The sequence below is a fragment of the Actinia tenebrosa genome, unplaced genomic scaffold (genome assembly GCF_029948245.1).
Source record: "Actinia tenebrosa isolate PJP-AT-01 unplaced genomic scaffold, QUT_ActTen_1.0 PGA_scaffold1__47_contigs__length_23844297, whole genome shotgun sequence".
In the NCBI taxonomy this organism is placed as follows: Eukaryota; Metazoa; Cnidaria; class Anthozoa; order Actiniaria; family Actiniidae; genus Actinia; species Actinia tenebrosa.
This window is the reverse complement of record NW_028292578.1, coordinates 13531486-13557517: the sequence shown is the minus strand read 5'-3', so window position 1 is coordinate 13557517 and position 26032 is coordinate 13531486. Positions and strand designations below refer to the sequence as shown.

The following is a 26032-nucleotide window of genomic DNA, read 5'->3' as shown; positions in this document are numbered from 1 at the left end:
AAAAGATTTATAAGTAGAAGAAAATTGATCCTGGCTTTATTTAGAGACATTGGATAAGCACTAAGTATGGAAATATAACTAGATCTAAAGTATTGAGATTATTTTCACTTCTGAAATTATGATTATACTATCTAATTAAATTTCAAAACAATTTTTGTTGTTGTAAACGTTATTTGTTTTTTTATTTAAGAATAAAGATAAAAAAGAACAAAAGTAATAGTTCATTAAGGATTTTTTTTTAGTCAACGAACGCATAATTTACAGATATAATTATTGATTAAAGAAGTACTTTAAAATTAGCCAGAAATGTTTCACATTTCTACAATTCAGACTATTCTTGAGTATCATTTCTTTCTTTACTGGTAAAGTTATACAAAACAAAAATACATTGATTGCACTAAAAATAATTTTTTTCGGATTTTGAAATTAGAAAACTAATATTCTATTGAAAATAGGTAGTGCTCTATTAGGTTTATTTGGTTGTTGTGGTGTGTGACATGACTAAAGCTAAGAGTGACAAAGGTTAAGTAATTCAAGATAGTCTAAGTTAAAGAACACCTGATGTTTATAACTGTCTTCTACACTACACGTGAAGTATCTGTAGATGTTTCTTCCAAATCTCTGTTCTGTTGTGAATTCAAAATATTAATCCAAAAACCATGATAAAAGACCATTTCAATAGGCAAGGACAAACTTCAACAAAGGTTAATGCAAGCATTGTTGAAGAAGAGAAAAGAAGCTTAAATGTCTGTTTGAATTTTGTTTAGTCATTTAGTCAATCATGTAGTCAACATAAATTGGTGAACATGAAGCCTGTCCTAATATTTCTTTCCCCTTCATGGTCATTCTGGAGTAGCATTACTCTTCTGATTAGCTCAGCATGTTGTTACAAATTGTCAAGGTACTGTATATTAATATATTATAAAGTTTCTAGGTTCATATTGTATTTTATAACTAGTGCACTTTAATGACAGTCTGTTGTAGGGTCCTGTTTGCACTCTGTAACAATACTAACTACCACCTAATGTCTTAGTAACTCCTAGTATTTTACAATCTTTATTCCTCTGTACTCAACTCTGTGTCTAGACTTCATTCTTAAGACTTCAATATACCATACTCTTAAAACAATTTTCCTAGGAGGTCCATATTTATGTGTGTAAAATAATTTTCACACATTTTAGTGGTACATTTTTCTTTCTAACTTTTCAAGAATATTTAATATATTAGTGTTTAGATTTGATTTGGTGTGTTTATAATCTTGAGCTAGAAGTCATTATATTGAGTATATGTAAGTTATTTATTCCTTGGTATGTTGGCCTACTTTAATGTTTATTCAGATTGCTGTTTGGAATTCAAATAAATACTCTTATGAAGCTCTGTGTTACATTCTACAAAGATTCCCCAGATATAATCTTGTACAAAATTGTTATGTGTCATGTGTGTGTCTAGAAAAGAAGAGACAGAAAGAAAAACATTATGTAATCACTAATAATAATAATAATGTTATTTCAGTTTTGTTTAATAAGACATTTGAGATTTAATGACTTTAGACTGAAGGCCTAGGATGACTAATGTTTAGTTTAGTATACTGTAACTATCTAGAACATTTCTAAAACCAAGTTAACAGTTTAGAAGGCTGGCATCTCTGTTTATCAAATGAATAAATTTGCACATTATTTTAGCAGTAAGAAATAATTAATCCAATTAAAACTATCCATCTATTATCCTTTTTGTCCTTTGTTAGGATATTGTGCAGTTGATAAGATATTTTTAACTTCCAGAAGATTTGATTCAATATTTGTAGCAAATGGGTAAAGTTGTTTGGCATGTGGGTGTATGGAGGAGACTTGTGATATATGATATTATAAACCATATGGAGAGCTTATTAGACCACAGGAAGCCTACTCAAAGCTCATGGCTATCCAAGATTTCTAATTGTTTAGTAAAAAGCAAAGCATTTGAATAGCGGCTTGAAATCTATTTGCTATTTTCTATTTTCTGCCATCTAACATAGCTGCTGGTATGTGACTCTAAGTATTGATATGATAATCATTTATTTTGTAGCCCAAATCAGCAGAAGAGGCTGCTTCCCAGAAAGCTTGGCAGGATGCTGAGAAAGTATGGGTGGTGCATAAGGCAGGGTTCTCTGGTGGTAGGGTGCAGAGGATTAAGCCTGCCGCAGGTGAAGAGGAAGAAGACACTCCCATGTGTAAGGTAAAGCTGGACCATGGGGGAGAAGTAATTACAATTGAAGAAGAAAGCATTGAAAAGGTAAAAAAAGTAGTGTTCTGCTTGTTAGTTTATGCATTCACATTATCATCCATTCATTTACTACTTTATTCCTTGTTTCATTTACATGCTTGACTTGACCTTTTATTATTATCCCTCCCTCCATCCATCCATCCACCCACCTATCCACCCACCCATCCACCCACCTATCCACCCACCCATCCATCCATCCATCCACTCATCCATCCACTTATCCATCCCTCCCTCTCTCCCTCCCTCCCTCCCTCCCTCCCTCCCTCCCTCCCTCCCTCCCTCCCTCCCTCCCTCCATCCATCCCTCCCTCCATCCATCCATCCATCCATCCATCCATCCATCCATCCAATCATCCATCCAATCATCCATCCATCCTTCATGCATTGGTCTTTCTTTCCTATATCCCTTTCTCCTTCTTTTCCTCTCATCCTTTCATTCATCTATGTATTCATATTCTTGCTTCCCAGGCCAACCCCCCTCAGTATGACAGAGCAGAGGATCTTGCTTCTCTTCGTTACCTGAATGAATCCAGCTGTCTTCACACCCTGCGACAGCGATATGGTAGTAACCTCATCCATACATATGCAGGTCCTAACCTTATTGTTATCAATCCTAGACAACACCTGGCTATATACACGGATAAGGTATGTATATACTAGTGGTATACCATGGTGTATCCCATCAGGCACTTGTATTTTCTAGTATACGCACAAGCCTTAAGATGAGTATATACACGGATAAGGTATGTATATACTAGTGGTATACCATGGTATATCCCATCAGGCACTTGTATTTTCTAGTATACGCACAAGCCTTAAGATGAGTGGATATACAACAAAACACGAGTGACAAGTGGTACATGACAAGTGGAATTTTTGTTTTATTTTCTTTAATTCAAATAATGTTATTACTTAAATAATTTAATTTATTAATTTATAGTGTGCAAATATCAAATTGAAAATGTTTTTCAAAGTACATAAATTACGTTGCTTAAATCTTTGTATATTTCTGGTATCAGGTCATTCAGATGTTCCGTGGCTGCAAGCAAGAAGATATGCCGCCACACATCTTTGCTGCAGCACAGACAGCATATCGTAACATGATGGCATCAAGAGTAGACCAGTCTATAGTCCTGATGGGTAGTACAGGTTCTGGTAAGACAACATGTGCTAAACATATCCTACACTACCTGTCAGTCACTGCGGCATCACAACACTCTCCTGTCACAGGTTAGTATGATGGAAAGGGAGAAGTTTCTATTTGAATTTCTGTCCAAATTCTTGAAGTCTACTACTATTTCATCAACATTATGTATTTTACTTATCAATCCTTCCATCCCACCCATCCGTTTATCCTTCTATCCGTCTGTCCTTCCGGCCATCAGTCCATCCACCAATCTACCCATCCATCCATCTATCCATCCATCCCATCCATCCCATCCCATTTATCCATCCATCCACTTATATATCAATTGCATGTGACACATGAATCATCTGTGATCCTATTTGTACCATCAGATCAAAAGTTTGAAGGCATCTTTGCTCTTTTGGAGGCATTTGGCAATGCTTCAACTCATCTGAACAACAATGCTTCCAGATTCACACTACTTGCCAGTCTGGACTTTGACTCGGCTGGCATGCTTACTTGTGGCGCATTACAGGTAAAGATTCAAATATCCAAGGTGAAATCAAGGAGCACTTTCCATTGAGCAGAACTGATTGGTCAGACTGACCAGTTTCCAAATGGTAGACATTTGAGAACTGGATGCTCAGTTCAATCTGTTCAAGTTAATGGAAAGCACCCAAGTTTTCATAGTCGGGGCAATTTTAGGGTAGGTTCAGAGCTTTCCCATCATCCCCTCTTGTAAGGGATTCTTTTCTACCAATACTATATAAGCCCCAAACCCAAAAATCCTTACAAAGCTGCCTGAGCCTATATAGCTAAGGGCTTATCATAAGAGGAACTCTAGAGTACCCTAAGTCATTGTATCTAGGAGTATTGTCCTGGCCAATCCATCCATTATAGGTATCATCCATCAGAAAGACTCATTTTATCTACATTGGAATATATTTTCCAAACTACTGTGGCTGTACCTATTCAACCAAACAAATGAAACTGTGCTAACTTTTCTTATTTCAATTTGTAGACATTCCTCCTTGAGAAGTATAGAGTTGTGCGGCAGAATGATGGTGAAGGGAGCTTCCATGTGTTTTATTATCTTCTGGCTGGTAGTGACCCAAAGCTTAGGTACAGTATATAGCTTCCCTCACATCTTCCTCTCATCCCATTCTCATTTCCCATTTATCTCCCCATCCTTCCTCCTCCCTTTATCTCACTGTTCCTCACCCATACCTACTATTTGTTAATTTAGATTATATGTGTAAAATAGTATTGTAAAAAATATATATTTTAAGGGAGGGGGGGGGGGGGAGGGAATTGTGCAAGCAGGTAGGGGAAAGAAAAAAATAAAAGAATGGAAACAAAAGCTACAAACATTTTAGACACTATTGTTTATAACGGCATGGACAGTTACTTGTAGTCCCCTTATATTCTAATCATATAAATTATATTCCAGGCAGTTTTTGGGACAACAAACATTGATAAAATGTTTATAGCCAATGTCTATGTGCATTTGGCAATGCTCTTTTATTGAAGTATTTTATGAGGTCATTTTTTTGCCAACAGGAAGGAGCTTCAGCTTGATAAAGCACTGAAGGAAATGAATGACTTCATCTCTGGCTTTGATCCTCAGGTGAGTGAGTAATGTTTATACCTTGACTAGTCTCCAATGCTGGTTGTGCTGGATAATGATGTAACAAGGCCTGTACATGTAAAATATTGGATGGATGGATGGATGGATGGATGAATGAATTGCGGGATAGATTTTAATACAAATCAATGAGTGGATGGATGGATAAATGTTTTGACAGATTTCAGTACAAATGGATGGATGGATGAAAAAATGGAAAGATTGCAAGACAAATGGACAGACGGACGGACAGATAGAACATGGAGACAGACAGATGGATGGATGGGAGTTAATGAGATGAATTAATTCTTCAAAAAGATGAATGAATGAATATTCCTTGAATATTATAATACCCAGTGGTTATTCTTGATTCCAGGCTGCTGAAACCCACAAGTTGTCAGAAAAATGGACAGAGATAGAGTTTGCTTTGAACATGTTGGGGATCACATCTGATGAATCCAAAGCTATTTGGAGTACTTTAGCAGCTATCTATCACCTGGGAGGTGCTGGTATTACCATGGGTGAGTCTGTCTAGCTGTGAATATATTAATACTTTAAAACAGAAGGACTGATAGAAAAACCCTTGAATCAAGGGAACACAAGTCCAGGAATCAAACCTGAGACCCCAGAGGTGAGAGGAGAGTGTAACACTGGTATGCCACTCTTATTCACTTGATTCACTTGATGGTTTTGGTTTCCAAATGATCCAAGTCAAAAGACATGGTGCAATTCAAAAATGTCCTATTTTTTCTCACTTTTTTCTTCATCATTTTTTAGGCTCAGATAACAAACCCTATTTCTCTAACCCTGCTGCCGTCCAACGAGCAGCATCAGCCATCGGTACAACACAGGAAGAACTGTCTGAGATCATCTTTGCTCCACCCCCTGTCAATCAATTCACCATTCGAATGAGGAACAAGACAGATTCCCCAACTCCTCCTTCCTCAGCAGAGGCCACCCCTGAGAGACATGCCAAGGGTGTGGCAGCCAGTTATATTGAAGCATTGGAAGGCTTTGCTATAGGGCTGTACCAGGAAGCTTTTAATGCCCTTGTAAGACTTATCAACAGGTTAGGATATTATTAACCTATTATATATTATTGATAATATATATTGAATGTTAGTCTGCCTTTTTCAGTCCTCTCTTTTATTCCACCTCGAGTGGTTGATTAACATTCTGATGATTTGTTCTTCAGGTCCCTTCAGTGTGGTATTCGTAGTGTATCAACAATGCACATACTAGATGCACCAGGATTCCAGAACCCTCCAACAGCTGTCAAAGAAAATGGGGCATCCTTTGAAGACCTTTGTCATAACTATGAATCAGAGAGATTCCAGAAGTTCTTCCATCATACTGTGTTTAATGCGCAAATGGAACGATATTCCCAGGTAAACCTAACCTCGTGGTTTAACGCTTATTGTGCAATGCCTCCACTTTACACCCTTTCAAATAAATCCTGAGTCACTGAATAAAACTTAAAACATCTGTTATAATAGTTTATTGATTTCTATATATATATATATTTTTTTTTTTTTTTTTTGTAGGAGAACATCGAATGCAGCTTTGAGAGCGTAGCAACCTCACCTGAGCCTGTAGTCAATGTATTCGACAAAGCTGTTAAAGGCCTGGTAAGCACTAATACGATATGTACTACTACCATGCGTGCTATAATAATAATAATGTGTTATAGATCTTGCTTTCTGATTGGTTGGGATGCGTGTTTTATGAGAGCACACATCATGAACCCGCACTTCCTGATTGGTTGGGATGCGTGTTTTATGAGAGCACACATCATGAACCCGCACTTCCTGATTGGTTGGGATGCGGGTTTTATGAGAGCACACATCATGCACCCGTACTTTCTGATTGGTTGGGATGCGGGTTTTATGAATGCACACATCATGCACCCGTACTTTCTGATTGGTTGGGATGCGTGTTTTATGAATGCACACATCATGCACCCGTACTTTCTGATTGGTTGGGATGCGGGTTTTATGAATGCACACATCATGCACCCGTACTTTCTGATTGGTTGGGATGCGTGTTTTATGAATGCACACATCATGCACCCGTACTTTCTGATTGGTTGGGATGCGTGTTTTATGAATGCACACATCATGCACCCGTACTTTCTGATTGGTTGGGATGCGTGTTTTATGAATGCACACATCATGCACCCGTACTTTCTGATTGGTTGGGATGCGGGTTTTATGAATGCACACATCATGCTCCCGTACTTTCTGATTGGTTGGGATGCGGGTTTTATGAATGCACACATCATGCACCCGTACTTTCTATTTTTCTCCGTAACCAAAAAAATCCAGCTATCCTAATTTGTATTTTATAAAAAATGAAAAATTGTCTGCAGTTATATAGCGCGCAAAGATTAGCATGCGAGCGCATATGTGAGTGGTCTAATTTCAAACTCGTTTTCTGTTTAGTCAAAAGCTTATGTCAATATGTTGAGTTATAATGTTTGGTTTGTTTAGACGAGAGGCTCCACGTTGGATCTTAAAAATGAACAGAAAGGACTTCTTTGGATTCTTGACGAGGAATCTATCTTCCCTGGAGCCAATGATAGTAGTTTTTTGGCTAGAGTCTACGTACATCACTGTAGTGACAGTAAGTTACATCAAGAAAGAGACTGTGCCTAACGATGACACCCAAGAATTGGGGTCTAAGAAGTAGATATCTTGATGTTACTGAATGTCATTCAAAGTAGGGATGGCATGAACGCTATCTTTTGCGTGAGAGATTTCGAGCGTGCGGTCACTTCTTCATGCATGAATTCCTCTGTTTGTGTGTTTTATCATTACATCACCAGTAAGATCATCATTTCAGTGACCATGTTTTCATCTTCCACCAGAACAATCCTGGGTGAAGCAAGGACCTCGTAAAGACACCTTCTACGTCAACCACAGTCAGGGTACCGTACCAGTGCTGTACAACGCACGTGGGTGGCTTAAACTAGCTAGAGAACATTCTACAACCAAACAAGCTCGCGGCGTTCTCTCAGACTCCTCCAAGTAGGTATTCTGACCATAGTCACGAGGACTCTTTGTAGACTCTTTGAAATATACAAAGATACCGTGTCGTGGCGTGCTTGTGGGAATGTTAACCTTGCCTGGTGTGCGCAAACGTGATTGGATCTGTAGTAATCCTGCAAGGCGTTATTTGATTTGTGATCGATGACGTCATTCCCGCATGTATTTTTGGGAGTAAGGCAATAGCTATCGTTTCTCATCTAGTGATTGTATTGTCTGTGTCCTAACTTGATATCTTCAATCACCAGGCCACCAATTGCTGATCTGTTTAGTACGAGTAATACTGGGGAGAGCAGCATATCGAGGTCAAGAAGCTTCAAACGAACATCGATGACACCCCCTACTGCTATTAAGAAGAACTCCCAGTGTCTGCAACTAATATACCAAGTGGTATGTATATAAACACTGATTGCCGTGCATTCTGGTATAGCTTGAGTACAAACATCTTTTAGTTTTGCCTCATTTGATTTTGTTCGTACCTAAGCTATACCACAATGCATCATTTTGCACCAATTCACCAATTCACTATGCATTGATCAACACAACTTTGAAATAGCTATGCATACGATACTAATAAGCCTTTTCATAGTTTAAGAATCGATTCCACTGCGCATGCGATTTTATCCCGAATTTCTCACCTTCTTTTGTTTAATTAAGAACAAAAGAAGGTTTAGACAAAAGAAGGTTAGAAATTCGGGATAAAATCGCATGCGCAGTGGAATCAATTCTTAAACTATGAAAAGGCTTATTGTCATCCTTTAGAAATGAAATGATTTTAGTTTCTTTAGTTAAATTCTCGACTGAATTTTTTTCCAGGACACAATTCTTGAAGCAATCCGCAAGACTAAAGTGAACTTTGTTCGTACCATCCTACCACTGATTGCAGATGGACCACAACAAGAAGGTGCAGATAAGGATAAAGAAGTGGCATCATTAGAAGTACCACTTGTCAGACAACAGCTGAGGGCTGCTGAGATGCTAGATGCCATACGAATACACAGACAAGGTACGAACTATTACGATGGAGTAATGTTCTTTCAGACAATTCTTATTTATATTTGATGTGTTGCTGGTGATATGAAGATTTTCGATATGGTGGTAGCGGCGATATTATCGAGAATACGACATATCGGTTCAAGCCTTTTAAAAACATATCTAGCAAAGTCATACCTCCAGCTGACGTTTTCTTGTCTAGTTTTCCATGACTTTTACTTCCGGTGTATAAAACACATTACCGCTTCCGGTTCAGCTCCATTTTATGCAAATTGATCCATTCGTACCCTGCTACAAGCTTTAGTCACTTTTATATTAATGGATTATTAAACTGAGTGAAAGTTCCTGAAGACTAATGGAGTTTTGAATGGACTTACTATGACCCTTTCATTTTGAGGTCGTTATGTCAATCATTCTATCATACCCTTCACATACCTTCTACCAGGTTTACCATATTGGTTTTGTAAAGAAAACAACGCATTATTCTCTTTTATTGTTTTGCTATTATGAACAACTATTTCAATATAACTAATCCCTGAAACTGTAAGAAGTTCTCTACAAATCATATCTTTGCTCAAAAATATACTTTCAAGACTTAATTAAAAGTATTCTCTCAGTTTCGTACAGGTTTGTACTCGTTTTGTACGCTGGTGTTTCAAGTCGTATTAACGTCTAATCTTAGATGTTAATTATTCTATTGTTTGGTATTAGTTCTTTGATATCCTTTCAGCTTTGTTTACTGTTGGCTTGTCTAGAGGTTGGCCCATTTGGACATTCAAGATATCTAGATATTTAGTGATATTTAGCATACCAAGTTTACTAAGTTCTTCTCTAAAAGCCTAGCATTAGGGATGTGAAACTCGGTGTTCATAATATTGCAAGAAATCAGGAATATACGCTTGCTGTCAGCTTGGAAGAGTGTAAACATGTCTTAAGTGGCGAATAGTTTCGATCTGTAAGATGGAGAGCAAAGATTTTAGTGCTTTCAGTGGCTCTGGTTATAATGGAGGCACTAGATGTCTTCAGGCACAAGTTGTTGTAGTCGTTCATGCTGCTAAATTACAGGCATTTAGTGTACCAGGTTAGAAGAAATGCTGTTGACAATGATTTCATCGTGAAGAACGTGGATTAGCGTAGTCTTCAAGTAATTTAAAATCTACTGAAGCAGGGACACCCTAACGGTTGGAGCAATGTTAAGGAAGGAGTTGCATAGAAGATAGAGTTTTCGTTAGGTTTTTGTATTGGCTTAGAAGATTTGGAAAGCCAATCAAAGCAAAGCTTTACATCGTTAAACGAGTTTGCTTGAACATCAAGTGTCAGTTAGAATCTTTTAGTTCATCAGCTTTTTGCTCGCTGTTCGGTTCTTGTCTTTGAGTTAAACCGTTAGATATAGCGCTGGTCTTTCTGCAGCTCAGTTGATGATGAGGTTTCAGTGATGTTGGTGATGGTGATGGTGATGGTGATGGTGATGGTAATAATGATGATACGTCATGACGATAATGATGATGATGAATATTTCCTCATGGTCCAACCCAGGGATCCCAATATTTACATTCTTTTCTCGTTCTATTTTTCAGGTTTCCCAGAGCACATGCCATTCGCTGAGTTTAGGCGTCGCTTTGATATCCTCGCGCCTGCAGAGCACAGGAATGCTGGACCATTCTTGGACGAGAAGAAGGTCACTACTAAAAATGAGCCTATTTTATTGAAAATAATCTTTAATCCCCCTACCTTTTCTAGTACAAGAATATATCAACAAAAAACAAGACCATGGTGTTACATATCATATACTCCACTCCTGTCGCTGGAAAAAGAAAACCATTTGAAAACATGCAAATTAGTTGAAGTCAAACTTGCAACCTTTTGGGCACTTCCATGTCATGGAAATATCACGGAGATATCATGGAGATGTTGGAGGGGTTATGGATACGAGGGCTCTTACGTGTTGGAATTATGTATGAAATATTCCATAAGTGTTCAAACTAATTCATGGAAATGTAGAGGGATGTTGGGAATATGTGGGAATAGATAAGGTAAACTCCCGCCTTCGCCCCTCACCCACCCCCCCTCCCTCCCCGGATTGAGTTTAAAAGATATGTCTTAACATGGTTAATGCTGGTGTTCGATGATATGATGATGTGAAGTCACTATCAATACTAACGATCACTGCATGTTTGTTTCAGGGGGTAGAAGCTTTGATTGAACATCTTGATCTAGACAAGAGAAGCTATCGTCTTGGCTTGAGTCAGATCTTTTTCCGTGCTGGTTCGTTGGCCCAACTAGAGGACGCCAGGGATGAGAAGAACACGGGTACCATCGTCGAACTTCAGGCTCACTGCCGTGGATTCCTGGCCCGTAAAAAGTTCAAGAAGCTACAGGTAAGACACAGCAGTTTTTATTAGGTCTTTAGATTGATAATTCCTCAAAGGGGTGGGGGGGCGCTTAATGGTTGTACTGTGGGTACAAAAAATGACCACTGTCAGTCCTACTGGATCATTTCCCAGGTCTGATTCCTGAGTTTGTTTGGAGTATAGTTCTCTCCCTCAGCTACGAGAGTTTTCTCCTTGATCTCCGGTTTTCCTTAGGCTAGTTAGTGAGTAAGTTGATGTCTTCCACAAGTTAGGTTTCAAATTAAAAAATTGAGATTGTCGCCTTGCGGACACCCCGATATTACCACACCTCACTTCACATTACTGACAGTAGCGAATTTCCCAGCGAAATAAATTCTGACATATGACCATAATTCTTGTTATTGGGGACGGTTCCTATTACGGACACCAAGTGACCATTCCCGAGTGTGTCCGCTGTAACGAGAGTTGACTGTACGTGTAGATACTCCCTTGCATTGATACATATGTACAGTTGTTATATATTGCATTATTTGTTGATAATATTAGGTTCAGAATCGAGCGATGATCTGTATCCAGAGAAATCTGCGCTTGTTTGCAGCTGTAAGGTCTTGGCCATGGTGGAGGCTGTACACAAAGGTAAATGATTAGAAGAAACGGTTACCATAAACCATATTATCACCACCACTACTACTACCACCACTACCACCACCACTGACAACCACCACCACCAATACTATCACCACCACCACTACTACCACCACCTGCACCACTACTACCACTACCACCACCACCACTACCACCACCACCACTACCACCACCACTACCACCACTACTATCACCACTACCACTAGACTTATGACTACCACTGCTAGCACCACCACCACCACCACTACCCAACACCACCACCACCACTACCCAACACCACCACCATAGAATTTGATGGTTTTGATGTTCGATATGTTTTGATGTTCGATGTTGTGATTTATCGCAGGTATTACCGCTTCTGAACGTACATCGTACAGAGGAACAACTCCAATCCAAAACAGTAAGTGATCTACACATCCTGTCCTGCTCTGTTCTCTGTGTCGTTGCCAATGTTTTACTGATTCGATGGTTGATTATTCTAGGGCGAGGTGGAAATGTTAAAAGCAAAGATCGTCAAGCTAGAAAATGAAAACAGAGAATACGCTGTGATAAATGAAAAACTCGAAAAGAAGGTAAGTCTTTTTTAAGGGGAGAGGGGAGGGGTTGCTAGTAGCAAAAAGGATTTCCCTACCCCTCCCTCCCTAATGAGGGCTATTACACCGACTTGTCATTTAGGACTGAGTGGTTGAATATCATGCATATAGGCTTAAAGATTGTTTGGTATTATTCCCAGTCTGAGAAGAACCTTTCTTTGGAGATCGAACGTTTATTTCTAGGTTGTTTACGAGAGCACTTTAAAAGCACTAACGAAGACCAACTCAAAGGCCAAATGATCTGTGATAATAACCAGAGTGTAATGTGTATCTCAGTACATTATGAAGGTTGTTTCTGAGTAAGTTAGTATTCCCTTTGATAGATGCGACTGGAATATGTCTCCCTAAACATCGCACATTACGATAATTTCATAAGCGATTGAATTGGTTTTTTTCTTTCGATATAATGAAGATATTTTCGTCTAAATAATAATTTTAAAAAAAACTGACACGCTTTTCGGAGTTGTAGAACGCGCTGCATCATGGAGCTGTCGACGCTTTGATACACTACTTATATGGCGTCTTCTCTGCGTGCACCGAGGCTAATCTCCACCAATCAAAAAGCAGCGAGGCTAATTTCGACCAATCAAAAAGCACTTTCTTTTCTTCTTCCTCCCTTTGCTGTCGCTATCCTGCTGATCAATTATATTAAATCCTCGCCCAAACCAGTAGTGGTTTTTTTCTATCAAGATTATCCCCTTATCACGGACTTGCCAGACTAAACAATAGTCTGTCTTTAATTACGAAATGTCAAAATAACGCGCGTCTTACCGCGTTGTAAAAGGAATTATTCATAGCTCTCGTGGCGTCTAGCCGTGCCTTATTCCGGTCACTCTATTGTCATTTTTTATCGTCGTCTTTCCTTTTCGTTGTAAGCGTAAATTCTAACTTTTCTTGCCGAATTCTATACTTTTCTTCGTTCTGTTACAAAAATTATGGATATTTAAAGGTAGGGTTAAAACGAACAACATGCTATTCGGTACATATTCATTTATTTTGAATTTAAGATTAATTGTTGAACGTCGTTTTTTCAATGAAACTTAGAATTAGGAATATAGGTCAAAGTGCGCAATTGTCACAACTGTCGTTCCTACTGCGGCATAAAAATAATGTATATTATTAGTGATTATTAGGATAATATTAGACAAGATAACATTTTGTGGCTAGTGATTTCTTTGTTAGGATATTCCTTGCTTAGGTTCAGTAACATCTGCTAGTACACGTGGCATATTTTATCTAAGTCTGTTTGGATTTGAACTTCTATATCCCTAGAAAATGTTTATTATTATTATTTTTTTCTTTATAGGAGGAGGAGAGGGTAATGGAAAAGTCGCTTTCTTTCTCTATCCCCACCCCTCCCCCAAACACCCATCAAGAAGTTTTGTCATAGTAACCAACTACAAAGTATTCACTGGTATATTTTTCTATCTATTCAGGTATCAGAGTTATCGAATGCTTTAGCTGAAGATCGCGCTACAGCGAACCATGCTAGTCAAGTACTGGAAGAAGAATCGATGGAGAGAATGAGACTAGAAAGATCTCTACAAGAACTACAGGTTATTATTATACATGATTTAATATGATTTAATGTGACTGCAGATATGTACTGTAACTGTAAATATCACCTTGACTGACCGTGCTGTACATGTGACCGTCACTGACGGGCCGTGACTGTGATTGGGTGACAGTGTACGTATGTTTGCGACTGTCATAACATTCATTCGGATAAATCTTTATCCAGTGGATATGCTGTTATCCAATAAATTTATAACCCTGGATAAGATTTATCCGTTGGATAGCGCAATCCACCCTTTGTACAACCTTACCCAGGTGTATACGCACATCACTCATCAATCCTATGAGGTCTTAAATGTTAGAACATTCAAAGTAAAAGGCTCTATCCACACAAACAAATAATGATTTCAAACTGGTTGAGAGAGATTTTCGCCCCTCTCTTTGTGATTAATATAATCATTACAAGCGGTTCTTTATTTTCACGGATATTTCTGTGTTGAAGGAATCTTACGAGGAGATCGAAAAGAAGAATAAGAAACTCGAGACTAACCTCCTGGAAGCCCAAGCTATCGCTTCGTCTGCTACTCGACCTATCGTTAAACTAGAACGATTAGAACGATACGAAGGAGAAGGAGCGTCTAATGATGAAGACGACGAAGAAGAAGGTAAAATAGCACCTCGAGCCTCATGGTTAAACGAGAGTATCATGAACAAGAAGCTTGACAATGATGTTGAATACTCGATATAAGGCGTTGGCTATCGCTTTCTTCCGTCGTCAACCAATATGTGAGCGTCTTGAAAAAAATTGATCCGAATATCTAACCTCGATTCTTACAGAGACATTGTAACATCACTTGCCAGGGCACACAATATAACTTGGGCTGCCTGTGGTTAGATGGCAGAACAATAAAATCCCTTTGCTCTCGGGAATTGAATTCTTTCTCATGTAAAACAGTTGGTGCAAAGCCTCTATTGGATGCATCCGGAATTGCAAGGCGGTTCGGAAATGGATCTCATTCCTTCACGTGTTCCTTTATTAGTGGGGGGGGGGTTGATACTACAAGTATTCATGAACAAATTTGAACCGCTAATAATTGTTTTGTGTAATATTGTCTATCATTAAATCATTCGTGATACGACACAGTCACGACATGGAATAATTATCTCGTGACATCATTGCGTGACGCCAACATTGTTAAAAAACGTTTTATCTTGTTTTAGATACGTTCTATCGTGATCGGTATATTCAAGCTTCCCGTCAACATGAAGAACTTCGACGAAAGATCCAGGGCGAATCAGAGCAAGAGATTGAAGATTTAACCAACCAGAAGAGACATTTGGAAAGAAAGGTAAGTATGAATGGGTACAAAATCTAGACAAACCATAATATTAGGCGCTTACCTCTTGGAGGTTAAAGAGCTGAACCCTTGAACTCTACTAGCATGTGATGCACGATAGAGAGATTAGTGTCACCTTAAGTTCCTTAGGTTTCGATTCCATGTCCTACGACGTTCTATCTAACGTTAACTTACACTGATGTGTTTTATTTAGTTAACAGATGAGAAGGCAGAGAACGATGAACTACAACGGGTCGTTACTGGACTTAAAAAGAAGTCCTCGCGAATCAATGCGGAGATGCAGGACTTAAAACTACTGCTTGAAGACGAACAGACACGAAACTCTGAACTGGAAAAGAAGCAGCGCAAGTGAGTGGTTGTCTATGATAGCGATGCTGATGTTGATGATGATGGTGATGATGATGACGGAGATGATGATGATGATAATGGTGATGATGATGGTGGAGATGGTGATGACGATGATGGTGATTATGTTGATGATGATGGCGTTGCTGATGATGGTGGTGATGATGATTGTGATGATGATGGTGATGATGGCAATGCTGATGTTGCTCATGATGGTGGCGATGATTGTGATGATGATGGTGATGATGGCAATGCTGATGTTGCTCATGATGGTGGCGATGATTGTGATGATGATGGTGGTGGTGGTGGTGATGTTTATGACAATATTGATGATAATGACGGTGTTGGTGATGATGATGATGATGATCATAGTGGTCATAGTGATGGTGACGGTGGTAGTGATGATGATGATGATCATAGTGATGATAGTGATAATGACGGTGTTGGTGATGGATGATGGTGATGGTGACGGTGGTAGTGATGATGATGATGATCATAGTGGTCATAGTGATGATAACGGTGTTGGTGATGGTGATGGTGACGGTGGTAGTGATGATGATGATGATCATAGTGGTCATAGTGATGATAACGGTGTTGGTGATGGTGATGGTGACGGTGGTAGTGATGATGATGATGATCATAGTGATAGTGATAATGACGGTGTTGGTGATGGTGATGGTGACGGTGGTAGTGATGATGATGATGATCATAGTGATAGTGATAATGACGGTGTTGGTGATGGTGATGGTGACGGTGGTAGTGATGATGATGATGATCATAGTGGTCATAGTGATGATAACGGTGTTGGTGATGGTGATGGTGACGGTGGTAGTGATGATGATGATGATCATAGTGGTCATAATGATGATGACGGTGTTGGTGATGATGATGGTGATGATGACGGTGGTAGTGATGATGATGATGATCATAGTGGTGATAATGATGGTGGACAGATGGTGAACGTTTTGATAGTGATGATTGTGATAAAGAAACTGTTGTTGGTTTCTAGGTTCGACCTGGAGGCGAATCGCTTAAAAGAAGAAGTCTCTCATGAAAGAAGCTTAAGAGATAAGATCAACCGGGAAAAAGAAAAATATCAATCAGAGAAATACAGACTGGAACAAGAACTGGAGGTACGTAGCAGGGGAGAAAACACGATAATGATAACAGGATCTAGATCATGAGGTGCAGGTATCTTGGTGAATCCATCCCAGGAGCGGAACCAGGATTTTGTTCATGGGGGTGCTGCGTACAAAGCTAACTCAGGGGGGGGGGGGTGCACCACTTAGAATTAAAAGGAAAAACCAGTATTGGTTACTTCGAAGTAGGGACACAAAGTCGAATCAGGGGGGTGCGCACCACCTGCACACCCCCCCCCCCCCCACTGGATTCACCCCGGCATCCTGCCGAACACGGGCACCGTCATTATCACGATACGAATACTTACTCAAATCATGAAGCCATAGTGTAAAGTGTGATTTTTTTCTTTCCGTTTCTAAACAGAGCGCTAAAGATGACGTTGAAAGACTGACAAAGGAGAATCATAGGCTGACCAACGATTTGAACGACGTGGCTGGCAACCTGGGTACTAAAGGAGATGCAGATGTAAGTGACGTCATTTACACCACGTGTCATGTCTCATGTATTGTCTTATCTATTTATAATGGTATAGGAAAGTGTGTATATTGCCGGTCAGTGTATCTTATCTTATCCTTGCCCTGTAGACTATCACCTTAAAGAAGACTATCCGTGAACTGGAACAAAAGATTCAAGACCAAGAAGAAGAGCTAGACGAACAAGCCGGAGAGATCCAAGTCCTGGAACAAACTAAACTACGCCTGGAAATGGCTGCAGAGCGAGACAAACAGCTCGTGCACAAGGAACTGGAAGCAAAGGAAGAAGAGCTGGAAGAAATTCGTTTTTCCATGCAAAAGAAGGTGAACATTCCACATTAACCGATATTTACTTTCGTCTCAACTTCCACATAACTACGCGATCGCGACCCAGTTGCATTACATCATCTCTCCCGTCCCCTCCCCTCCCCCTAACTAAAATACGCTACCAGTCCTATAATACTGTATTGTAGATCAATCATTACATCATCTCTCCCGTCCCTCCCCTCCCCTTGACTAAAATTCACTTACCAGTATAATACTGTATTGTAGATCAAACAGATGGAAGGCCAACTAGAGGACGAATATCAAGAAAAGACAGCGTCTGTCAAGGTACGGGATGTCTTGGACTATTATCACCCTGCACGTCATATTCATTCATTTGAGAAATGAAAAACCTTCATACTTCCCTCGAACTTTTTTGGTTATAATATTTATTATTTGTTTATCGTTGATCCAAGGCAAAGCGTGAGCTAGAACGACGACTGCAAGAGTTGCGTGACAACTTGGAACGCGGTAACGTTGAAAACGAAAAGCGATTAAAACGCGAGCTAAAGCGAACGAAAGCGTTGCTAAGAGACGCTCAAACTGTGATTGAGGAGCAAGAAAAGAAACTTAAAGACAGAAACCAAATGAAAGCCTTGAAAGACAAGCTCGAAGACGCGGAGTATGCAGCACATGCTGCGAGAAAAGCCAAGAAGAAGGTAGAAGAGGAACTAAAAGATGTTCAGTCGCAGCTGGATTCTGTTTCGAAATCAAAACTTGAGGTATGGGTTTCCTGTGTTGTGTATATCGGTTACCAAACTCTTATTGGCAAGAAGTTTTCATATTTTCGCGAAAAGACTATCGCTCTGATTGCGCTAGGATTATTTAATCAGCGGACTTCAATCAGGCGTTTCCATGACATCCCATAGACAAGTGCCCTTAAAAACTTTGCCTTTTTCGACAATGTCGTGAGACGTTTTGATTGACGTCTACCAAAACATATTTCATCGCGACGACAAATTGTACTACCCCGCGCGGGCCTGAGAAGTACTGCAGAATGTTTGAAATTGTTTGCACAAAATATACACGATTATTATCATGATAAACGTTATCCTAACGTCTGCGAAGGGAAGTATGCAAGCTATTTTGACAGTGATGAACGTTCGGGTTTTTTTCCAGATCGAGAACAGGTACTTTGTCCAATTAAAGGAACTGACCTCGCTACAGAGTCGCGTAGAAGAGGATGAAGAGGATATGGAGACGTTGACCGAGAAAAACAGACAATTAATCAAACAGGTAAAAATGTTTACTTTACTTTACTTTGAGCTTTATGTGGAAATAGGGGTGTGGGTTTTTTTGTTTTTGTCTTTGCCAGCGGCTGATTCTAAGGATGCTGTTTTACAGGTTTCTGAAACACAAACGCAGCTGCGAGATACAGAAAATCTTCTTCACGATACAATTACCGAGAAAGAAGCACTTGAACTCAAGGTAGGACGGTGATTATGAATGTAATGGTTGTGCTGCTGCTCCTGAGATGGTTATAAGTATGGTATCTTGATTATCAATCTGTCTGTCTGTCTTGATCCTAGATATCTACCATGAGCTCAAGACTAGATTATCTGGAAGGATCGACTGTAGACAAGCAAACGTTGTCCTCCATGGATAGCAAGGTAGGCAACACCGCAGGAAGCCCTGCTTATTTATACTCAATCGCTATATTAATACACTTTACCTTTTATATTTAGATGAAAGAGTTGGAGAGCAAGCTTGACTTTGAGGGAACGTTCAAAAAGAGACAAGATGTAAGTAAGGCTCCTCTGCTAGAACCACAGGTAGACCACAAATCAGGGCCAAACATTAAAAAGAAAAAAGCTAGTCAAACCATGTCAAATAAAGGCTTATTCGATTTACTATTTCAAATATCAACAAAATATCACGACTCCTCTGTGTTTTTATATTGATAAATTTCTACAAACGTTTGTAAGTATTTACATTAAAAAAGAACGCACCACAGGGATCCCAAACATCTGGGTCATGACAAGAACGGATCATTTGTATTTCAGACTCAAGTCAACAGATTAAAAGAACAAGTATTAAGACTTCAAGAAGAGAGGGATGAATGCCTGCTTCGAGAAACTAAATTACAGCAAGAAAACATGAAGTAAGTGTTTTTCTTGTCTTCGTTATTCGTACTCAGTGTGGTAGGAACGTCTGACTGGGCTCGCTCGTGTGGATAAGTCGTGCGAGAAATTGTGTACCGTAATAACGCCATGAATTGATTATTTTTACCGTGCCGTGTAACTTGACATGCAATGTCACGCAACTACATTCGTAACGGTATCGTGACATTCCGTAGGAACTTGCGTGATGTGGTCTTTCAAAATCTGATTCCCGGTCCCTTTGAAACACATCTACATCACATCTTATTTTTGTATTTAGAGCAGTTTTAGATGATTGTTGATGGCTCACGGCACGAGCACGGTCGTCAAACGACAAGGCATACGCCAGACCAATCACATTGCATGATCAATACCCAAAGCACGGCATGAACACGGCGCGGACAAGGTCAAGTCAAGGTCACGGCACACTGCGCGAGGGAAAGAATCCCCCAATCAAAATTCAAAAAATTATCAGGATCGCGGCAAGGCACGCATACGGCTCTTACTTATTCACGGTCATACGACAACTGCTCTATTACTATATACGTGTACAAGCATTACTAACTTTCTGTTTGATCACTTTTGCAGATTGGAACGACATATGCGTGAAATGAAGGATGAGACAAGTGCGATAGAGAAACGTGACGGTGAACTGAAAAAGAAGAAATCTGAAGCGGTAACATTCAATCCAGTCCCTTGTAAACGTAGAAACCATGCATCATTGCCGCACGGTGACCTTACGTAATGGCGCATTTTAAAATACATTCCCTTGTGTTTTTCTAATTTTTTATATCATCTTCTACAGGAACGTGAAGTAGAATCGCTAGAAATTCAATTAGCATCGACCAAACAAGAGCTGGCTCTATCCAAGAAACGCGTAGCTGAACTCCAGCACGCTTTAGAAGATGACATGCATTCTGACTCAGATAGACTATCAGATGGGGACTTTAGCGATGACTCTGATCTTAACCTTGAAACAAGCTCCCGTGTGCCTTCAGAACCGCGATCATACCGATCAATAGAAGATCTTGATGAGCGTGACGAGTTGGATAGTAAACTAAAAAAGAAGCTCAGAGAATTCAAAGACAGTAGTATAGATTCACACAGTGGTACTAGCAGTCCAGCTGATTCGTCTACTCGTAAAACCAGTGCTAATCTAAGCCCAAGATCTGAGAAGGGTGAAGATCGTACTAAACACACTGATGAATCTTCCAAGAGAAAAAAGAGTGCAGAACACAAATCACGAGACGATCGCAGGAAAAAAAGTATAGAAAAAAGGAAAAGCTTAGAACGGATGAGCCGCAAAGCTAAAGAGGACATTCCTGGAGCTTTTGACTTATAGTGAATTACAACCAATCAGATCAGGCCAATTAATTATGACGTCATACTTATTACAAATAAAAATTGGGGGTTTCTGTGACGTCATGTTTCTAAAAATAGAAATGAGACGTTTCTACGACGTCGCTCTATCTAGAAAGCATACTGCAATCACAAAATTCAGTATTCTATCAATGAGAATACATGTTGATTGTAACTTAATTGAAAATATTTGTTCCTTAGCACTACAAGAGAAGGGCAACGAGAATGAAATGTTAATGAACAGAATGAAATCCAAAAAAACTTGGGACAACTTCCCCTTACAGTTTTTTCCTCAAATCTACCTTATGAATACCACAAGAAATAGGACACGTTTGAAAGAAGAAGAGTTGGCAGACAGGAAAATCTAGTTTATTTTAGATCACTTTTTCAAGTGTTATGTATTTTCCACTTACAGTCTGTTCTTGTCACATCTGCTATATCCTGGTTTGTGCTTGCAGCAAAAGGTTTTAAATCTTGTCGTTATGCAGATTCAGCTGACTGTCCTTCGTTGCACATGTTGCATAGCTGCAACACTAGCCTATTTAGGTCATTAATGTAGTTAGTGGGCTTAAAATATGCATCTTAAGAAAATAAGTGTTTGTGTACCAATTTCAAATCGTTTAACATTAATTTTTTATGCATTTACATTTTTAGTTGTCTTTGTTCAATGGGGGAGGGGGAGGGCGAGGTATCACCAATATCCAGAAAAGGGCTAATTTTGGTGTGCTACTGGCTACTGGCTGCCATGTTGTGACTCATTCAAATACTTATCATTTCACCTATCTTGGATGGAGATGTATGAAGATATATGTAATTGTATTGCATTGGTGTTGGAGATGCCATTTGGAGGCTAATGAACAAAGATAGTGCAGTTGATGTGACTTTGCCAACATTTTTGCAACATCTATTGCATAACCATTTGCTAGGGAATCCTAAAACCTAGCTGCAGCTTTTTCCTTGGCCCTGGCAGCTATGCTTTTATGATTATTTTTGGAGAATCACAGTAATAGCAATAAAAATCACATTAAGAATTCCTAACCAAGTTTCTCTTTTTTATGAGCTATTTCTTTTGTAATACCAAGGACATAAATGGTTACTAACCAGTAATAGAGAATTAAATATATGACCATGGTAAATGATTGCAAGTGCCAATGACAGCAATAATTGCTGTTTTTACACACCTTACCCTTAAAAGGGCTATTTTCGTACAATAAATATTAAAATGAATTGAAACCTGCATGCAAGTTAGAAATATTGTGTTGTATAATGATATTAAATGTTATTTAACATGTTAATCTTCTATTTGAACAATGAATGATTGGTTTTTGATAAAATATCATATATAAAATATGATAGAGTGCAAACAATATATCTTTAGAAAACTCAATAATAATTCATGAAGAAAACAATAGAAATCATGACCATGGAGGTGATTTTATATCTGATATAGATTCGTCTTCATTTGCATAAACTTTAACTTGGATTTTCTCTATCAAACTTGGTTCATTTCGTAAAGAATTCGGTACAATATGAGAACATACATCATAAGTTTTCTAAGCCGTTTAATAAACTTGCAGATCGTGTCTTATCGGGTCTATAAAACCACTCGGCTGCGCCTCGTGTTTTATAGCCCAATAAAACACTCCTGCTCGTTTTTTAAACAGTACGTGAAACACTAATTACTAAATTGTTCAAAATAGTCCTAGTTAAACAAAAGAAAACAATATAATTAGCATAAAATAGTGTAATTTAGTAATACTAATATTTCACGGATATGTTTGCACTCTATTGCCACTTTATTAATGTCAACATGTGTTGGCATAGATTTGTGTCATTCCAAGATAAATTGGTGATAAAAATATATATAAATAGGTAATGCAGTCAGTAAGAGCATGCTGAATTGTCGCAAGTTGAAAAGCAAATGTTGCTCATATTACCACTTTGGACATGCAACAAGCTTTCTTTTCTGAATGAAAAAGATACTACAACAAAAACTTTGACAGCAGCATCTATTCTATGTTACTATTGCATGAATGCCTATATTTCTGAACTGTGACCCTGTCGGTAACTACTTCTGCAAGCTGCTTATCTAACGCCAAGTTATGATATACAATCTCATCCCTTTGATCTATTTAACTGCTCTACTTAATTAACATCTAAGTATTGAGGAGTTTTTTAAATTCTTTCTTCATAATTTTTAAAGCAAGTTGGTAAAGTAGAGATAGTTCAGATAATAGCTTGATACTGTCTTGTTTTGGATTTCCTGCTATAAAGAAATGAATTATTTATTCCATTGTTGCAAGTATGATTTAAAATCAAAGTCTGGAAAGAAAAACTTGATTTCATTCATTGCAGATTCATCAGAGTCTAAACGAAAAAAGAAAATAGATTACTGGTCAAGTTAATGCAGTCATTCACTGGATCATGAGAGAATAGGTTCTAGTTTTTTGTTAGAAAACCATTTTTCTGTGTGATGATGTTGCAAATGGTGGTCATGCAGTTACAAGAGGTTCTGGCCCCCTTTGGGGGTCAATACTGACCTGAGCCATGAGTAACATTTCTTGTATCTGATATTCCATACAGTGCTCTGATGCTAATGGGTGCTATGTCTCTGGCCCTGCAACATGGTAGGAAAATTCATGTAATACAAAAAATACAGGGTTTGGTAGGGTTACTAGAATTACACAATTTTTATCAAGAATTTAGAAGTTGGTTTTTACAGAGAAAAGGGAAACCAGAGGAAAATCCTTGAGGCACAGCAAAGAACCAACAAGCAACTCTACTCATGTTCAACACTTGGACAAGGAATTGAGAGGTGAGCATGTACTGTCACTGCTACAAGCACCCAATATACAACATACATTATTTCATACCACTGTTGTCCAAGAGAACCAACATCGTTTCATTGTCACTACATCATCATATTTGCCATTCTTTCAAAGCCCATTACAACCATCTGATCACTTTTAGCTTTTCAAACATTGAAGAAAATATGAGACAAATTGGCATTGCAGTGCATTGTGGGAATGTTTGAGGGCACACTCCCAAGACAACATCTATTTCATCCCCCAACAGTCCCACAATGCACTGTAATGCTAATTAAACCCAGTTTTTTCCTTGACCTTGAAATGGCTAATGTATCATAATTATCAACATCATCATTCATACCTGTAGGAATGTGTTGGTCCCATTAGTTCTCTCCATCTTGATATTGCATCTTGTCGTGATAGGATCATGGCTGTCATCGGACCACTTGACCATCAGGAAAAAAGAAAATACTCTTTGAAAGAGTTATCATCATTGGCATCAACATTATCATAATCTCACGAATATCACTAACAACAATACCAGCAACATTGTCAGCAAATTATCAATGCCAATGTCCATCATCATTATCCAATCATCATCATCATCATCTTATCAATGCCAATTATATTATTATCATCACTGCTATCATCAACATTAATCTCCATCGTGATTATGATCACCATCATCATCACTATGCATGTATCATCATTATCAACTACTTCCCTCATGGCCCTATTGCTTTCATGCATCTACATCACCATCACCATCACCCTTTAACAATGTTACTTGTACAATAAACATTAATACAATTATACCTGCTCATGAAGCCCACAAGTCTATTGTAGAAAAATCTTCCTAATGAAGAAACATAAATAAGAAAAAAATGAACCAAAAATAATGGTGGGTTACCAAAATATATCTATATTTTTTATGGATAAGAATTTCCCAAAGTAAATCTGATGCAGTCATATTGCTGTTATAGTTGAATTCTCTTGCTTTAATTTTTTTTTTTTTTTTTTTTTTTTTTTTTTTGCATGTAACACCAACATTTCTGTTTTGTCATACAGTCTGACATGGGGGCAATAGTTTACTCTGAATATAAATTATATGCCATTCTACTGAGCATTATATAACTCATAAATAATTATAATATCTATTTAGCAATCAGTCCTTGAGCCTGAATGGACTATGAGTCACAGAGCCCATGAGGCCAAAGGTCTATTAGGCTATGACTCATAGGCCATGAGGGCGAGGACTAATATTGTTTTAGTCGAAATCCAACAAGTCGGTCATATATATATAGATTCAAATGAGTTTTTAATTAAAGTTAAATTTATATGTTTTGGTTTTCAAAGCACTTTTTGCTACCAGTAGGCTATAACTTATAGCTTAGTAGTAGCTCATCCAATTAGAACACAGCATTAATGATAGACTGCTAGTTGGATTTGACTAAACCAATATACATGGCTGTCATATCCCAGCATTTACCCTCATGCTCAGCATAGAACTTTTCAGCTTCTTTCCTTGTCCAGCATAAAACTCTTGATTGAACAACATTGAAGCCAGTATCTATAATTATATCCTTGACTGTCTGTGTTAATAAATAGATATATATATATTAATGATTATTATCAAATGAATACAGCATGAAATCAAAACTAGCTCTACTGAACAGAGCTGGAGCTTGGGATGCCTGTGGTTCACGTTAGAAAAACATATTTACCTTAACTCTCACTGGGTGAAGCATGATGTCAGGTTTAAGAAGAGCTAGAGTCAACTGGACTTTCCTTGAATGAGCCATTATATTTATCACTACAAACACATGCTTTCATAACGCTTGTAGTATTATAGCTCCGAAGATACACCGGATACAACTTCGGAAATTTTCGTGAAGATGACGGAGAAATTCGTTGAGTATTCGTAAGAGTATGTCAACATTGACATTTACCATATTTCTCATTGTTATTCCATTGC

The 26032-nt window shown here is 38.5% G+C and overlaps 2 protein-coding genes across 2 annotated transcripts; one reads left to right on the top strand and one right to left on the bottom strand.

Moving 5' to 3' along the window:
- The first annotated feature begins 880 nt into the window (after positions 1-880).
- Positions 881-22288, top strand: LOC116286766 (unconventional myosin-XVIIIa). Its single transcript, XM_089032462.1, has 36 exons — positions 881-901; positions 2065-2271; positions 2730-2906; positions 3281-3491; positions 3780-3922; positions 4409-4509; positions 4948-5014; positions 5388-5532; positions 5789-6080; positions 6207-6399; positions 6556-6639; positions 7501-7633; positions 7878-8037; positions 8304-8445; positions 8872-9061; positions 10626-10726; positions 11232-11426; positions 11946-12035; positions 12391-12444; positions 12527-12616; positions 14074-14193; positions 14655-14817; positions 15374-15501; positions 15704-15858; positions 16865-16988; positions 17359-17460; positions 17580-17792; positions 18021-18080; positions 18209-18514; positions 18912-19028; positions 19137-19220; positions 19322-19402; positions 19478-19534; positions 19796-19893; positions 20480-20567; positions 20697-22288. The coding sequence occupies exons 1-36, from the start codon at positions 881-883 to the stop codon at positions 21231-21233; spliced, it is 5229 nt and encodes a 1742-aa protein (XP_088888588.1). The 3' UTR covers positions 21234-22288.
- On the bottom strand, positions 21598-25910 carry LOC116286768 (nucleoside diphosphate kinase 6, mitochondrial-like). Its single transcript, XM_031693342.2, has 6 exons — positions 25782-25910; positions 25547-25649; positions 24874-24913; positions 24419-24502; positions 23791-23867; positions 21598-23617 (listed from the first exon to the last, which is right to left on the bottom strand). Exons 1-6 carry the CDS (start codon positions 25857-25859, stop codon positions 23532-23534), a joined length of 468 nt encoding a protein of 155 aa, XP_031549202.1. The 5' UTR covers positions 25860-25910; the 3' UTR covers positions 21598-23531.
- Between the last annotated feature and the right edge of the window lie 122 nt (positions 25911-26032).